Source organism: Phasianus colchicus, chromosome 12, assembly GCF_987193195.1.
Source record: "Phasianus colchicus chromosome 12, bPhaCol1.hap1.1, whole genome shotgun sequence".
NCBI classification, from domain to species: Eukaryota; Metazoa; Chordata; class Aves; order Galliformes; family Phasianidae; genus Phasianus; species Phasianus colchicus.
In genome coordinates this window covers 17,116,205-17,133,720 of record NC_143447.1, presented here as the reverse complement: position 1 = coordinate 17,133,720, position 17,516 = coordinate 17,116,205, and the positions used below count along the sequence as shown (strand labels likewise).

Genomic DNA, 17,516 nt, shown 5'->3' with positions numbered 1-17,516 from the left:
GTGATCAGAAGGCATGTTTTTTCCACATGAGTTTAATGGCATAGTCTTTATGAAGCTGCAGTAGCCAAAGGCTAGGCTAGCCTGCGATCTTGTTCCTTGAGTTTGGCCTGTTAAAATGTTTATAGATGTCTGTAAGTATGAGAAGCAGACACATCAGCCTGACAGTCAGGTTTCTCTGAGTTAGGCTATGCCTGTCTTGATGTTTTTATGGTCACAGGTGTACCTATTCTTTCTTAATTTGTGTAATCCATTTTGGATCTGTTTAGACTTCTTGTCTGCCTCTCCCAGTCCTTGTTGCAGTGAGTTACACGAATTAGTTTTGTCTTGCATGAAGGTGCATCTTTTTGTTTGTTTGAACTTGCTACTTTAATACCTCTGACGCTATAAGAAACAGTGACTAATTCACTGCTCACTTTCTCCGTGTCACTCAGGACTTTATACGCCCACAGCTACCTTTCCCAGGTTAATACACTAGTGTTGGTCTTGAAATGCTGGTTTGAGGACATGGAGAAAGAAAACTTCATAGAATTTGTAACAGTACTTGCCCATCTCCAGTTCCTAGCTGGCCTATTTTTGGAGGTTGAGTCTAAATTAGCTCAAAACTTCAATAGCACTTGATGTTTGTGTAGGTTAGAAGGGTCATCTTTGTGGTTATAATGAAGTTGGAGTAAATGAAATGGTGGTGTTTTTTACCTGAAGTGCCTTCTGCTCAGGGTAACAGAGCCTTTAAGAAAGTGGCGAACAGCAGGTAGGAGTCCATTCACTTGCTCCCATGTTGCTGTAGACAGGAGGTGTGATGTGCCAACCTCTCTTGTGTCCTACAGGTGTGTTATGTTTTCCTATAAGTCTCTGCACTAGTGTGGTAACTTTGACTGTGGGTTGATGCATTTCCCTGAGCTTCGTATGGAAATGTCTTTCAAAATCAAATTCAGAGCAGTCTGTGGAATCTGAGCTGTGAATCACTGCTTGTTTTCTGTTCCCTTTTTCTTTCCAAACAGTATGTTCTGCAGCCCTTGTGAGGGGCCTTGCCCCAAAATTTGTGAGGATGGGAAAACGAAGACCATCGACTCTGTCACATCAGCACAAATGTTGCAGGGATGCACGATTCTCAAGGGGAATTTGCTGATCAACATCCGTCGTGGAAGTAAGTGACTTCCCTGCCTTCACAAACCTCTGATGAGACTGCTTTTATTATTTTTCTTTTGTCAGCATAATAACAGGAACATAAAAAACTCAGTGACTTGTTTCTTTTCCTGTCCCATAGCAGTGCTCCTATTTGGGTTGGCCCACTTGTAGCACCATTCTCCAACATGCAGATGGAATAGGTAGTCAGCTACCAATCAGGAAGCAGGGAAAGCTGGTATTTTCTGTAGCTGTTTTCAGCAGGGCAAGGAACCAGGAGGCACCAGGACTAGGCAGGGAGATGAGAAATAGTTCCAAAGGAGTAATAAAGCCTCAACAAAGTGAAAAAGTGAAAGTCCTTGCATCTGGGTAGGGAAATAAGAATTCTCCACACGTAGGGAGTGGCACTGTAAGATGGAATAGCCTCAGTTTCTAAGGTAGGAGGTGTTGTCTTGCTAAAATTTGCAATCAGTAGCTCCAAAAGCTCATACAGAGCCCAGCACTGTGCCTCTGGATGGTCATCGTTAGTGAGCTGGCCAGTCTTTGTTGCATGTCTTGAACAAGCTCTGGATTAAATTTGTCAGGGATGTCATTCATCGGTCAGGGAAGTGCTGACAGTTGGTGAGCTTTTAAAGAAATACACACGAAAAATTGCTGTTAATTTTTGTTGGAAATCTGTCTCTGTATGGAAGGTGCTTTTTGCTTTTTCATGAATATGGTTGGAACTTTCAGATGTATTTGATTCCCTTCCTTCTGCTTAATAAAATTTATGGAGTTTAGAAACAGTAGTATGTGCATTGCTTCACTCGTTGTTCCCCTGTTGCTAGTAGAGTCTGCATCAGGAGAGATTTTCAGTATACCTGGAGCAAGTGTGTGCAGAGGGGGGATGTTGTGGTTTAATTATTATCTAAGTGTGTTGAAGATTGTGACACCACACAAGGAGTGCAATCCTTGAGCCTGGTGAAGGGTGGGATTTTGCAGAGCTTGGCAAGGACAGTTCATGTCCTAAGGAGATGACAGTCCTGAAGGTTGGAGCTAACTCTGAAGAAGTTTAAATAACTTAGTGTGGAAAATCACTAATGTGATGCTGCAGAGAGCGTGGTCTATGGCATGAGGACATCCTTATAGTTTTGTCTTCCTTGTTTCATGGAGGTCCAAGTTTGATGGGCAAAGTTTTCTAAGCCACTGAAATCAGTGTTTTATGCCCCATTGGAGACCATTAGCATACTTTTCTATTTCTTCACATTTGTATTCAGTCTCATTCTCTATTCTCCAGTGGTGGTTTCTGCCTGAGCCTTGCTCTGGACCTGAAGAACAATTCCATTCCCATGGATGTGTACCTTTACAGGGGTCTTCAGCTTGGCCAGAACACTGGCTCAGTATTTGGTGCTGTCTTCAGAGTGTAGTGTCTGGGGAAGAAACATATATAACAATACAGAAAAGCAAGAGTGTCTTTCCAGTGTTGCTCTGCCTTGTTTTTTGTCCTTCAGCCATCTCTCTGCACACTTAACTGCCACTTTAGGTGGAATACCATTGTATGTCGTTTTCAAAAGCAACAAATGTAGACATTCCCTTTTACTAAAATGGTGCTGAGTAAAGTAGAATATTGAATAAAGTTATGGATTTTAGAATAATAAAACTGTAATTTTCTTATTGTAGATAACATAGCTTCAGAACTGGAGAATTTCATGGGTCTGATTGAGACAGTGACAGGATATGTGAAGATTCGCCATTCCCATGCATTGGTTTCTCTGTCTTTCTTGAAGAACCTGCGGTATATTTTGGGAGAGGAACAGGTGGACGGGTAAGTGTTGTACACTTGTAGGTGCAATTTAACATACAATACAAAGCCACAAGAGGCTAAGTCTCCTAATGTTCCTTCGTGTACTGTTTATACAATTATCTCTTCTGCTAATATCTGCTAATACATTTCACTAAAGGGGGATTGCAACTGGAAGAGACTCCACTAGTGTGAATTAGTTTGTAAGTTGTGATTGTTTGCAGTTCCTTAAAATACTAACATTAATTTAAATTGTCTATCAAGCAGAAAGTAGCTTGGTCAGAAAGAGTAAAGTCAGTCTCCCAGAAATGGTTGCCATGGGTTATTCTGTTTTTGTAATACATATAAAATGTGTGATACATCAGCTGCTCCACAGTTACAGTTGTATACAGCTCCTGTTTCTCTATGATGGCATAGGTAGCAGAAACAAAAGCTTTCAACCTCCACAGAACTTGCAGTGCTCAGGTGTGTTAACACACAAGCTGAATCTCTCCCTGAATCAAGTTCTAGTTCAAGTTTAAACCAATACTCTGTGGGAAAAGTTAAGTCTCTGTCAGTAATGAGAGAATTATTAAACGAAGAATTTTGGGTAATTGTATAGGAAAAGGTAGTGGGAAGGTCATGGGAAAGGTTGCTTATGCCTAGTTTATCTGCCCCGACAGGATAAAGTTACAGCATGAGGGATTCTTCACAACCTCCCTGCTTCTGTCAGACTAGTCTTTGGTCAGCCTAAAATTCTTCAGATTCCATCATCTGACAGAGCAAGTTAAAGGGCAGCTCTTCATCTTCCACTTGAAAAACACTTTTTTTTTTTCAGTAAGATTGTTTGTTCTATGGAAAAGCTTGTTTCTAATTGCAAATCCTGGAGACTTGTCACTTTGAGCACAAGGCTCATTCAGCCACTCACAAAGCTCTGTGCTCTAACAGATACTTCAGTTATCTGTTTGTCTTTTCTCCTGTGCCTCTTCTCCCTCTCTTGCACTCCTTAAATTTGAGTTCAGCTTTGAGGTTTAAGTAGTATATATATTGCTGTTACCTTGGATGTCAGTAAGCAGATATCAGCAGAGCTGATATGAAGAGGAATGACAGGCTTTAAAATCTGATTCCCAACTAGAAAAGGAAATGGTGCAGCTTTGAAGAGGAAAATAGGGCTGAGGGAAGTTAGGAAGTGGCCCCATTTGCATACTGATGTCAGGGGCTCTTTGCCTGGAAAATTTGCCTAGCGTAATTTAGGCATTGCCACAATCTAGATAACATTTCCAAAAATATTTAGATGAAAGTAGACAGCTAACAAGGAAGAAGTGAGCTTGAAGTAGGACTTTGGCAGAGCTGTGAACATCAGGCAGTGGGGCAGGACTGGGGGGAAGTACTGTTGTACTCGGACAGTAGTTTATGGGAGTGCTGCCTTCAGGGGTGAAAAGGAGGTTAAATTAAGAACCGTTATGGGAGTTGTTCATTACATGACTGACCCCATTGCGCTGTTGTTTTTTTTTTTATTGAACAGGAGTAGCAAAACAGTACTTCAGTATTTCTTCCTTACTCAGTCGCTGTTGCATGCCTTGTTTGTTACAGAATGTGGGAATACTATAGGGACTTTAATTTCTGCAGTTGTTTTCAGGGTATTCATTACCTCTCTTGAACACCACATCAGTAGGGAATGCATTCTCACCACAAAAAAAAATTCCCCTCTATGTATAGGGAAACTGAAATGGAGATGTGCTGGAAGGGTCTCTGTGTTCCCTGCAGGATTTTCATTCGTAGTCTGGTGCCTGCCCTGCCTGACCATCCTGTCCTCTGCTGAGTGCTGTGTGCTCATCTCTGCCCTGTGAGCGAGAGGCACATGGGCAGCACTTCTCCAAGTGTTGGATACCTGTGATCAGGGCCACATAGGTGTGGAATGCATGCCAAATTAATAGGCAGCTTCTTAGCTGATGTTTTGTATGTGTAAAGCAATAAGCAGTTTCCTTTTTGCTCTCATATTGGTTGATGTTCCAGCTAGCTTAGTGGGATTTCTTTTTATTGTAGCACTGAGAGATGAACAGCTTCTCTGTGTGTCTTACATCCCACTTGTCTCATTCCAGGCTTGTCAGACTCTGCCACTAGCCTGGTCTTCTGTAGCCAACATATCCATTGCAGCCATTCACAGTCCTTTGCCAGTTCTTGTTCCCGTTTTGGTGCAAGTCACTTCTTTACACATTGTGTTAACCCCTTCAGCAGCAAACTTACCTGGTCATTACTTTCTTCCCAGAGTTTTTGGTGTCATATATGCTGTGAATGGGGATAACAGGTGATTGAAAGCTTGTTATGTGGAACACTTTCTTTACCAGTATCTCCTCTCGCTGTGGGTGTAGTGTTCTGCATCATTGCTTTATGCTGTGTGTATGCAGATAGATGCAGCACTGTGTGCAGATACAGTGAAACATGTTTCTGGTGTATGCAGTCAATAATTAAGTAGCTCTGGGTGCTCTGCAGTTGGGAGATGCGTCACCTTGTGGGAATGCTCTCCCGTGGGTGTGTGTGGATTATGCAGGTTGACTTGAGGCTCTTTATGGCACAGCCTGGGACCAGATGAGCCTCCTGCTTCTGTTCAGAAGTTCAATCTGTCCTTCAAGTCATGGTCTCCAGACGTTTACACTGATACTCTCTGAAGGGTTTGAGTGGCAGTGCTTTGTTTTCCTACACTGAATCTTCTATTCTTTCCATGCTATCTTCCTTGACATCCCTATTTTTTCCACAGCTGTTGGAGTCAGTGTCTGATATAATCATTATTTACAACCCAAGCCATAAGTGCCTTTCCACTGCCTGCTGCTCCACCTTCTGAGCCATGCAGCATTGCACCTCTCCTGTGCCTGGGACTGGATTTAGCATTCCAGGTCTGGTTTCCTTGGCACTTTGTGTGGTGCCAGAGTAACTTCCACTAATTTATACTGACAGTGTATATAGGATCCCTTTGGACTTGTTTGCCTTGCCTCAGACCGTTGCTCAAACTTGTGTGGATGCCTTTAGAAGTACAATCCATAGAAATTCCAGACTGTCCCAGTCAGTGTGCAGTTGTGTAAAGCACCCATGTGTAGTTGATTTGCCCCATTTATTCAACTCTCTTGAAATACAAGTTATTTGTCATGCTTTAGCACGAGAATTATCTCTTGTGTCTGAAGCATAATTGCCACAGTTGTGAGCAGGAGACAGGCTGGGCTGTTATAAAATATTTAAGATGGTTTCTGTAGCCATAGAGCCACACCTGTTTATTGCATTAAATCTGAGTCCAGCTTTTTAGGTCTTTGCTGAAAAGCTTAGTTGCCATTGCTTAATCACACAGCTAATTATAGTGAAGTGTCATCTTCTGAGCAGTGCACAAGGAGCTGCAGGGATTTTAGTCATCTGTAACAAATAAACACACATTTTGGTGGTATCTGTTGAATCTCACATGTAGTGTAGCATCACTATTCTCTCCTGGCAAGAAACATTTAAAATGCATATATGTACTCCCTTTTCAATTGTTAGTCACCAGAGCACATTCTTCTCAGCATCTTACTGCAGTGGTTCCAGGTGTATCACTTATCTTAGTGACCAAGCCCTGGATATTTAGGGTGCACTTGGAAATAGGACAAAGCCCTTCTCTTTCACATAGTTCTCAAAATACTCTGAGCATTTTGGTGTGTCACGAGAAACTGCAGCTGTGTTCTGTGCAGGTTGCAACCAGAATGCAGTTCTCACTTCAGGTTGGGTGAGGGAGGAATGAATGCTAAATTTTAGTTGAAACAGTGGAAAGAAAACCATAAAGGAGTCTCTAGTGTGCCAGCTTCTTATGAGCAGAATGGTTTGTCTGCCATGTTACTCTGGCTAACTCTGACTGCAGTTGAAAGGATGCGTAGGATTTGTAGCTTTAGCTGTGCTGTTAGGAGCTTACCGAGGTAAAGTGACATGCACAGGTTGCAGGGATTTATCATGCTAATAATCGATTTTACATTGATGTACTTCTGTTGGTAGGACTTCCCGAGAATAATATAATAAATACTGACAGAACAGGTTCTTTTGATTTAAATCCGTCAGCTACACAAACCTTTAACTCATTTCCTAATTGTGCATTCCTGTCTCTGCCATTCCAAAATGTGTTTTTGCAGGTGTTGTCTTACTGCTGGTGTGCAGCCTATTATCTTGCTTTTGCTGCACCTGTTTTTTTCAGTTCAGCACAGTTGAGTGGCACCAGGAATTTCTTCTTACTGTGTGATAGGATTTACACAAACAACTTTGCATCTAATGTCTGTGGAAATAAAGGATGCTCATGTTTTTCCCCTGCTGTGTTTTGGGAATGGGCTCAGCACGTGCTGCCACAGCCTGTGTTATTAGCTCTGCACTTTGAAGTTGGGTCCTGTGCTGTGCAGTCCGTGCAACTCTTCTCTGTCAGTTTTGATGTATAGGCACAACTGTACTTGGCACAGCACAGGAAGCCTCTGCTGGGCCAAAAGGTAAACTAAGACACAGAGGCAAGGAAGCTTCACTATGCAAACTCTTACAGTTGCTTTTGTAAACATAAGCAAGACAGCTGTGTTCACCGTTTTATTTATCGTCAGAACTGCAGCTTGCTTTCCTTCCCATAAGGTATACAAGGTCATTACTTCCCATTTGGCACAAAAAGGAAAATCTATTGTAGAGATCTGCTGTCCAGAGGACATGAATTTGTATTCTTTCCAGCAGCTTGCATATTTATCCATGATTAAAACATATGTTGGAGTGGGCTTTACACAATGTGGTGTCAGCCTTGGGGTCCTCTGATATTCATTTGCCTGCCCTCTGACCAAAGTGAGCAGTCAGGAAAACGTGCTCCATGGGAGAGAAGAAAATCATTTACTCTGCTGAATACCGATTTAAATTAATGAGAGGAAGTACAGAATTTTAAAGTTTGCTTATATTGAGATATTCTTGGTGGGAATTGGTGATGAATTAAAACTGATATTTTCCTTCAAAAACTTTCTTCTAGGAATTATTCTTTTTATGTACTTGATAACCACAATCTACAGCAACTGTGGGACTGGAACCATCATAATTTGACGATCAAGGAGGGGAAAATGTACTTTGCATTTAATCCTAAATTGTGCGTTTCTGAGATCTACCGTATGGAGGAAGTTTCAGGAACCAAAGGGCGACAGAGCAAAGGAGATATAAATCCAAGGAACAATGGGGAGAGAGCCTCTTGTAAGTTTAAAAACAAAACAAAAAACCATTCACCACGTGGCTGTGTTATTGACTGTTACAACATGTAGAGGTTAGAAACTATGCTAGGCTTTCAGGCATTCTGCTTGATTGTTTTGTGCAAATGTAGCTGAAAGTATGTTTGTATTTGTGGACAACTGTGGTTACATAGTCACTGCATCATCTATAAAAACTGATGAAGAAATCTGCCATCAGAATACTTTTTTGTAACAACAGCATCCTATATCAGTAGGAACAGAGTCAGTAAAATCTTGATGTTTAGTATGGCCAATGAAGAGCAGTTGCTCTGTTTCCTTTGCAAATTTACATAATTATTGGTATTTTTCTCTCTCAGATGTATGTACTCTTTTTGTTATTAAGGAAGCTGCCTACATAATGATTTCACAGACACTAAAATACCATTTGTGTTACTTCTGAGCTTCTTTTCAGCTCCTGCCAAATATTGCATTTTGTTACTAGAAGTGCTTGTTGCATGCTCAATTTTTTGTGCTTTATTTTTCAGATTGCTTTTGATTTGCAAACTTTTTTTAGTGTCCTACAGTGTGTTTAAACTTCAGTGTCTGCATTTAGTTTTGGATTCTGCGATATTGGAAAGTCCTGTGCAGGCTTTGGTGGAGTTCACATAAGGTCTCCAGGTGTAACCAACACATTTACAAGCAGTCTCTCTTGTAGGAATTAAGAAGGCAGAATGCTTACGGTTTTGACCTCACACTCAGACTCTTAGAACTGATGGTGCATTTTTCTTTGGTCTGTTTGTGGTGCTCTTGGAGCTGAGTAAATTAAAACATGTCCTGTGTATAAGTCAAGTCCCCTTGTTCAGGATGGTATTCACAAAACTAGGGCACGTACTCTGCTGAATGTCTCTTTAGGCACGATGCACAAATGCAGATGGCATAGATCCTTGTTGTAAGTACACTCCATTCTTTGCACATTCAATAGGGCAAAGGCTTGCAGTCCTGGAGGAGTTACAGACACACAGTCAGTCCTTACTACCACTGAGGCAAGTGCCAGCCGCTGCCTGTTTTAAAAAAAAAAAAAACATTACAGAAAGCTTTCTGACTCTGAGAAGGGGAAAAGAATCAACAAAAGCTAAACTGCCTTTGAAAAGATAGCACCAACAGTGCCAGTGTACATGAGGGTGAAACCCCCTTTATTTTTGGAGACTTGTATGAAACATTATAAACTGCCACACAGTTGATGCTTAGAACACAATTTCTTCATCTAAGCATTAAGTTTTTAAAATGCTATTTTGTTTTGGATTGGAAAACTCAGTGACTTGGTAGTGGGAAGCCATTCATTTCAAAGCTGCCAGCTTCCATCTAGCTGTGTTCAGAAGAGGAGCTGGAAGCTGCTGCCATCAAATGGTTGTGCAGTATATGATCTGAGTTTCGGAGGTTTTGGTCCAGCCTGAAATGAGTAGGGATATAAACTTCTTTCTCCTTTCTATCTTGTCTATTCTCCAGAAGACAAATTGTAATTGCCTAAAATTGTCTCAGAAAGTGAGAATATGGAGGCCAGTTACACCTCTGCCTTTGCATTGCAATTGGTGATGAATTTAGTATTACTAAACCAGTCCTGTGAATAAACACGACTTCGATTTCTCATTCAGGGAGAGGCTGAAGTAGTTTTCAAGAGCTTTCTGATGGTGCACTAACAGGAAATGTGCTTCAAAAAATAAAAAACCCTAAAGAACAAGTAGCTTCAGTGTTCACTGCCATGATTGCCAAGGCCAGGCCAGTGCTTACCCCTAAGCACTCAAAAATGGTAGGATGAAATACTAAGGTATAAGAAAACAAAGGCTGCCTGCATATTGTGGTATCATAGGCATTGCTGGAAAGACTAATTAGCAAAAACTGGTACATAAGAAAAAGCAATACCTATTAAGCAAAACAATCAGGCAGTACAGTGATGACTCAGCCCTGTGATGTCTTTCTGTGTTGCAGGTGAAAGCCACATTCTGCGTTTTGTTTCCAACACAACACTGAAGAATCGGATTAAGCTGACGTGGGAACGGTATCGCCCTCCAGATTACAGAGATCTCATTAGCTTCACTGTTTACTACAAAGAAGCGTGAGTAGATACCTTCAGAGACAAATGGAGACAGTCAAGGGATAGTAGGCAGTTTTCTTCTGACTGTTGTTTTACTGAGACGAGATAGTCAGCAAAACTCCTTCTGGTAGTTTCTACTTCGCAGTTTACATATTTCATTCAGTTTACATAATTCATCCTCACATCCTGCCTTCATTTGATTTTTATTCTTGGTTGAGTAAAAAAAAAAAACCCTTTAAATTGAGGATTATATTGCCTGAAGACTATAAATCGATTCCAAATCCATTGGGTAGTTTCAAATTTGGGAAAATGAGTTGGATGGCTTCAGTATTCTCAGGGCACTAATTTGGAGCTAAGTCATACTGTTGTTTCTGCTGAGATATTCTCTAATCATAGCTTTAAGAGGACGTCACGTATCAGGAGTTTTACCTACCACCTCGATGACTTGTCTTACTCAGTATTTGAAATTATTTAGGTTTCTCAACCTCAGTAATTATCTGCATTAGAATTTTTTGAAGTAGGAAGCAGTTACCGGAGGGAGTGTAATTTCTTCCGAGATCTATCTACCTTTGCATATCTTTGTAAGAGCTCAGCTTTAAAGTAGAGTCAAAATACAAATAAGTACATTAATAACTCTGCAAGCAGTTGGGGGGTGAGGGTTGAAGGCATGGTTCAGAATGGTGTTAGGTGGAAGGCTGAGGTGAGACATCATTGAAGTGAGATACTTGCATAAATGTGTGACAATTTTTAGGAGAAAACAAATATCTTGCACCTTTTTTTTTTCCCAATGTTTCAGGCCATTCAAAAATGTGACAGAGTATGATGGACAGGATGCGTGCGGCTCCAATAGCTGGAATATGGTCGATGTTGACCTGCCACCAAACAAGGAGAATGACCCTGGAATTTTACTGCAGGGATTAAAACCCTGGACTCAGTACGCGATTTATGTCAAGGCTGTTACCCTCACAATGATGGAAAACCATCACATTCATGGAGCAAAAAGTGAAATTGTGTATATACGAACCAATGCTGCAGGTAAGGTCCTTGTCTCTTGGTGAAGAGTTGATAACACTTTAGGTATGTTTATTATCTGGGATTTTAAAAGCATCCAAATACATTGCAGTATGTACTAGGTTTAAAATGCCTTCATTTTCTTTTTCCATGCCAGTGCCATCCATTCCCTTGGATGTTATTTCAGCATCCAACTCCTCTTCACAATTGATTGTCAAATGGAATCCTCCTTCTCTTCCCAATGGCAACCTCTCATACTATATTGTACGATGGCAGCAGCAACCTCAGGACAGTTACCTTTACAGACACAATTACTGCTCCAAAGGTAGGCTCACTGAACATAATTTTGAAATGCCTGTAACTCTCTTACCTGCCAGGATAGATTACTTACAAGGGCTAAAGCTTGTGCTATGCTTCATAGTACTTTTGTGAAGCAAGTATAAAGGAATGTGTAAATCTGGATTGTTAACGTGTTGTTAACACAGAGAGAAAAGCAATAAGCTGCCCGTTTTCTTTTAAGATAAAGTCCCAATTCGAAGATATGCTGATGGGACCATTGATACAGAAGAAGCTACTGAACCCACCAAGCCAGAGGGCTGTGGGGGAGAGAAAGGACCTTGTTGTGCTTGTCCCAAGACAGAGGCAGAAAAACAAGCTGAGAAGGAGGAAGCAGAGTACCGGAAAGTCTTCGAGAACTTCCTTCACAACTCCATCTTTGTCCCCAGGTAATGGTCTTCAGCTAATTGCATTTTTTTTTTTAATATTTCCTAGAGCTTAGGCTTCCTGAATGAGAAAGAATATATAGGTAATACCTAAAACGTGTCAACGTTGTCTCTCAGTATATGTGAGACAGTCTGCAGTCTTTTTACTTTGCAGTCTCTTAGATGCAGATTTTCATCCCACTCTCTCAATTTTAGCTAGTAGTGAGAGTTCTTACCTATATTGTTCGAAGACTTCAGTGATGGTTTATTTTCAGAGTCAAGAGTCACTTGAGCAGCTCTTTGTCTCTGAGAGTTTCAAAGATGAGCAACACATGGCAGATGAAGGATTTCAAATGTAATCTTTAAATAGCCATTTAAGTGCTTATGTTCCCAATCTGAAGATTTATTTGGCTTTGAAATTTGCAGACATGTTCACCTTGCAGAAATGAAACTGGTCTTGCTTTCTCAGTGCTCTTATTATGGTGTCCATACTGGTTTCCTGGGTCTATCCTGCAGGGAAATATTTAATAAACCCACTCTTCTATTTCTGTTGTAAACATTACTGCTTACACATCACATGGAATGGTAATTTATGCTACATCCTAGAATAGATACTACTGAATGAATTGATGATTTTGATCCTTGAGTTTCTTATTTATCCTTTATGTAAGCTGGTCTTTAGGTAATTGGACCCTGGAGCCTAGCACACAGTATACAGCTGTTTAACATGTTACAGTTTCTGTAAGGAATCAGTTTTCAATCATGCATGCTATCCATTGTCACTGTTGACAGGTTAAGTTTATGTTCAAGTCCTGTGTTTGAGTACTCTGAAGTGTGGCTCTGTTGCTCATTGAAACTGGGTTATATTACTCTCCAGTATGAGGTTGTTTTGTTTTTTTTTTTTTAAACTTTTATTCAAGGCAGTTTTGGATTTACCTGTTTGGTTTTGGGACAATATTTGCAGTGCTTCTTAGCTTTGTCCAAAAAAAATGAGGAAATAAGTACTGTCTCTCTTTGGAGGTGCTAAGTGTTGTACCTGAGCTTTGGCTGGTTCGTGTTTAGTGTTTGTATGTGAATTTATGCAGTGTTTTGCTACTGATGATAAGAACCAGCTGCAGAGGTAAGGTAGCAGCCACCTGACTGCCCAGGTCCCCCTGTGCAATGTGAGATGGTACAAATATGAGCTTATTTTGGATTTTATGAAATATGAAGGAGTTTTGAAAGTCATTTTTAAGTTATAAACTACCTGAAAATCTATCAAAGTAGCGTTTACAAAAGATTATTTTTATTTCAGTGAAGTCTGGTCATCTAAAATGTGTTGTTTTTCTCACCAATTTGCTTGCATTTCCCAAAACAAAAGGAAAATCTCAGAACTTTGAACTCAGACAGTAACAAATAAGCTGATCAGTTCACAAAGAATTTCCTGAAAGCTTCACTGTTTCCCCTTTTGCTTAACTTATTGCCATAAGGGTGTGTTTTGTAACAGCAAGGGTAGATAAAGTATAATGTTCAGAAATAGCTGCATAGCTAAGCAACTTTAGATGTTATGTTAGGGAAATTAGAGATTATGAGTTAGTAAAATATCTCTGTGGGACAGATCTAAGCAGCTTGTTACCTGCTGATGTCCATGCTTTTTTCTTTCCAAAGGGAGAAGTTACTGAACGTGTTAATGTAAGCCTCAATAGTGGTATTTGTTTCCAGTGTTCTACCTGTCTCCAGGATATTGTGAAAGAAATGCAGCATGTAATACTGCATGAAAATATTCAGCTGTGTGGTTTTAAGTTTGCTTGAAGTCTGTTGATCTAATATTGTGTGCAGTTCTTGAATGACTGTGGTTATTGTAGTCATGAGGTAGATTTCAAACATTAGGACTCTGGTTAGTCTTGAACAGATGCTCATGACCACAGGACGAAAAGTTATTCATGAAGTTCCTTAGTTCTGTAATGAGCAGGATGAGATGCGTGCTGTTTGTAATAGAAGGTATTTCAGAAGTAATTAAAAAATTGACAGAGTATAAGAAGTCCAGGGAGACCTCACTGTGGCCTTCCAGTACTTGAAGGGAGCATATAAATAGGAGGGGGAATGGCTGTTTACAAGGGTGGATAGTGATAGGACAAGGGGAAATGGTTTTAAACTGAGGTAGGGGAGGTTTAGGTTATATATTAGGAGGAAGTTTTTCACACAGAGGGTGGTGAGGCACTGGAACAGGTTGCCCAGGGAGGTTGTGGATGCCCCATCCCTGCAGGCATTCAAGGCCAGGCTGGATGTGGCTCTGGGCAGCCTGGGCTGCTGGTTGGTGACCCTGCACGTAGCAGGGGGTTGAAACTGGATGAGCATTGTGATCCTTTGCAACCCAGGCCATTCTGTGATTTTATGAACAGTTAGCTTTCATTTTAAATGGCTTTTGTTTTTTTTTTACCAATGTTAATTTGATTTCATTTTTATGAAGTCTTATTTTTCTTCCTTCCTTCAACAGAATAGATGAATTTTCATGTTTTTATCTCCTACCTTTTCCTTGTTTTCTTGGGTTTTTGCTTTTTTGTCTTTATCTGTGCCTTTCACCGGAGCAGGAAACTGCTTGACAGCAAAGCAGTAGTGTCCAATCTCTAGATATTTTAATCGCATTTTCCTTTGTTTTCCTTTTTCTCTCCGTGATATGATTATAGTTTTTACCACCAAGTTTAGTGTTGCTTTCTCTTTGTTTTTCCCCAAAGACCAGCTAGGACTGGACTTTTTTTCAGATACCACCAAAGAGTGAAACATCTTGCATCCCATAAAGGTGGTAGATTAAGGCATGCTTTCTGGGTTCATACTTCAATTTGTGCTTTTGTTGACTGGAAACAAGCTTTGTATTTTTACTGCTTTTATCACAGAATTTGTGCAGATGGTTGGTGGAGGTCATTCCATGTGCTTTTAGGACTTGAAAAGTTTTTTCTTTCCACTGAATTGAAACAGTCAATGGGTACTCTTCCAAAGTAAGCTAAATAGGATTTAGTAACTTCCATAAATATCACTGTAAAGGAGAAGCAAAAGCTTGCATCTCCTGTGAAATGCTCACACATCCCACTGACAAGAAATTAAATTGGCTTGTATGTTCCTTAAAACAATTTATTGGTAACTTAAGCTTCTTTCTTGTCTTTGTTTATTTCTGTGCTGTGGTTTACATGGCATCTGAGAGTGTCAGAATGACTCCTCAAGACATAGAAAAAGGATTTTGGAAAATTTCGTAGTCAACTCCTAAAAAAAAAAAAAAAGCATCTATTCTCTGCCAGATTTCAAAATCAAGTCAGGCTCTTTTTGGTTTACTCTGCAACATGCTGCTTTGTGACTGAATGTTCTGACATTTCGTCAGGTAGTGAATTAATTTCTCCTGTTCATCAGCTTATTCCTGTTGTGTGCTTGGGGAAGACATTATGCACCTGATCTGCAGCTTACTCTTGTAGGAATGAGGTAGACTTCACCTTTGTTAATGAGAGCCATTGCACTGACCAGGTGCTCAATGGTGGCAGGTGAGGCAGGATGCAGGCCAATTAATTGCCCTGGTGCTCTGCTATCCATGTGTGAGCAGTGCAGGTGACTTCAGCGAGGAGGAAAGTGGGAGGTGGAGAAGCTCTCCTGCCTACGTAGTTAGTGCTTATGGGCAAAACAGTCATGGACTTGACACATGATCAAGTGACATGTCTTTTATTTAGCAGTTGTGTGTTGGTTAGCTCATACCAGCAAAATATTTGTAGGGTATTTTTATACTGATGTTTGTCATGCCACTCAAGCCTGGCCATTATAGTTGTTCCTTAGACTTGAGAAAGTAGTGGCATTGCTGTAAATCCTCACGTTTTTAATTCAGTGCACAAATCTCATATAGATGCAAAGTGAAGTTGAACTCTTTGCTATACACAAAATTAGTGCTGCATTTTCTCTAGGAAGAATCTAGGAAGGTTGTTTCTTTACAGCAGGTAAGAGAATCATAGATGCATAAATGACCATGCAGTGATGGTGGTTGACTTTCATGGCTTTCAGCTGCCATCCAAGGTTTCTTTTCTCAGTCCAGAGCATTCTGCAATTCCATTGCAACTGAAAAGACCAACAAGTTAAGCCCACTGAGAGTTAGCTTTGCTACTTGAGCAAACTTCAGTACGTTTTTTTCCCTAACTTTTTAAGCCTTTACCATATGATTTTTATTTTAAGCTTCAACATTATTGTCATTAAATACAAATCCAGTTTGCTTTTTAAATAACAGAGAAACTGTCTTTGCTATTCAGTTTATTGTGCCAGCACCAGGGTGGTCATAAGTTTGCACATGTATCATGAGGCTCACTTTCAGCTTCAGAGATGGATTTCCAACCAAAAGTGAGTAATAGGATGTAGTGATGCACTGCAGGTTTAGCTAAAGAGAGAGCTGTTTTCTTGCCTTGCAGTATTCTTTATTTAGCTTTTCTTCTTAATAGCACTTACCTATTTTACTGTGTTTTTTCACCAGTTTTCTTGAACCTACAGGAAAAGTGATTTTTCTCTAAAGAGGTCTTCTTCCTGTATTTGCTCCACAGACCTGATCGGAAGCGGAGGGATGTGTTCCGCATTGCAAATGCCACTTTGGCCACTCGAAACAGGAACACAACTGGGGCAGATCACTTCACCAACGTTTCTGATGCAGAGGAGAGTGAGGTGGAATACCCGTTCTTTGAGACCAAAGTGGATGGCAAGGAGAGAACTGTGATCTCCCATCTCCAGCCTTTTACTCTTTACCGCATTGATATTCACAGCTGCAACCATGAAGCTGACACACTCGGTTGCAGCGCTTCCAACTTTGTCTTTGCAAGAACCATGCCTTCAGGTATGCTCTCATAAGCATCAAGGTTTTGTTGGGTTCTTTTTTTCTGGGAAGAGCTGAGTCTCAGGGGGGCAAATCTTTGAAAACAGAGAAGTGTTGGGAGCATGAAATAAAAATTGAACACGAGGAGATGATATATTAAAACTATATGAAAATTTCTTGCAATAGTTAAATTGTCTCATCTGGTCTCTCCTGTGTACTGAGTTATCTGTATTGAGCCTGTCCTCTGATCTTGGAGAAGGGCAGCCCTGCCTCCAGTACCTAGATGATTATGAGAGAAATGGTTTCCCAGCTTTGTAGATGAGAGGCGCAGACACGATGGATTAAAAGGTTTTATTCTTCAGTTCCCTGCATGCTGAATAGAGACAAGGGAACATTTCTCTGTTGGTGTTCAGTTTTTCTGTGTTCATGCTGAACTGTTTACAGATGTTAGTTCTGCTGGTGGAAATGCTTGCCAAATGTTTCTTCTGTAACAGAATGACCAAGCATTTGTCCAGCCTGGAAACAGGAGGAGTACTGAGATGCTTTGTGCCCAGTCATGGGCATCTAGAATACTTCAAATAAGAAACACTGAATGCTCTACTCATGTTTGGGAATTATACAGATTGTACTTCTTCTGAGAAGAATAGAGATGATTTTAGTGTAAGCTCATATGCATCCAGCCAAGAGCTTCTGACTCCAGCAGATGGCTGGGAATATTTGATGCAGTGGTAGTAATTTTGCTTTGTTTCCAACATAATTTGGGTTCAGCTGTGTCAATAAAGGTATTACTTCAAGGAAGTAAGGAAAAATGTAAGATCCGGGAAAGGGA

At 40.5% G+C, this 17,516-nt stretch overlaps 1 protein-coding gene across 5 annotated transcripts in view; it reads left to right on the top strand.

Annotated features, from left to right (window-relative positions):
- Nucleotides 1-17,516, top strand: part of IGF1R (insulin like growth factor 1 receptor) — a 151,230-nt gene that overhangs the window by 106,214 nt on the left and 27,500 nt on the right. For all 5 annotated transcript variants that reach the window (XM_031587777.2, XM_031587776.2, XM_090149077.1 and 2 more), the window contains 8 exons: nt 999-1,144; nt 2,782-2,926; nt 7,884-8,098; nt 10,060-10,186; nt 10,962-11,200; nt 11,334-11,501; nt 11,697-11,901; nt 16,422-16,708. In XM_031587777.2, coding sequence (XP_031443637.1) covers nt 999-1,144; nt 2,782-2,926; nt 7,884-8,098; nt 10,060-10,186; nt 10,962-11,200; nt 11,334-11,501; nt 11,697-11,901; nt 16,422-16,708 — 1,532 coding nt within the window. The remainder of the gene's footprint in view (nt 1-998; nt 1,145-2,781; nt 2,927-7,883; nt 8,099-10,059; nt 10,187-10,961; nt 11,201-11,333; nt 11,502-11,696; nt 11,902-16,421; nt 16,709-17,516) is intronic.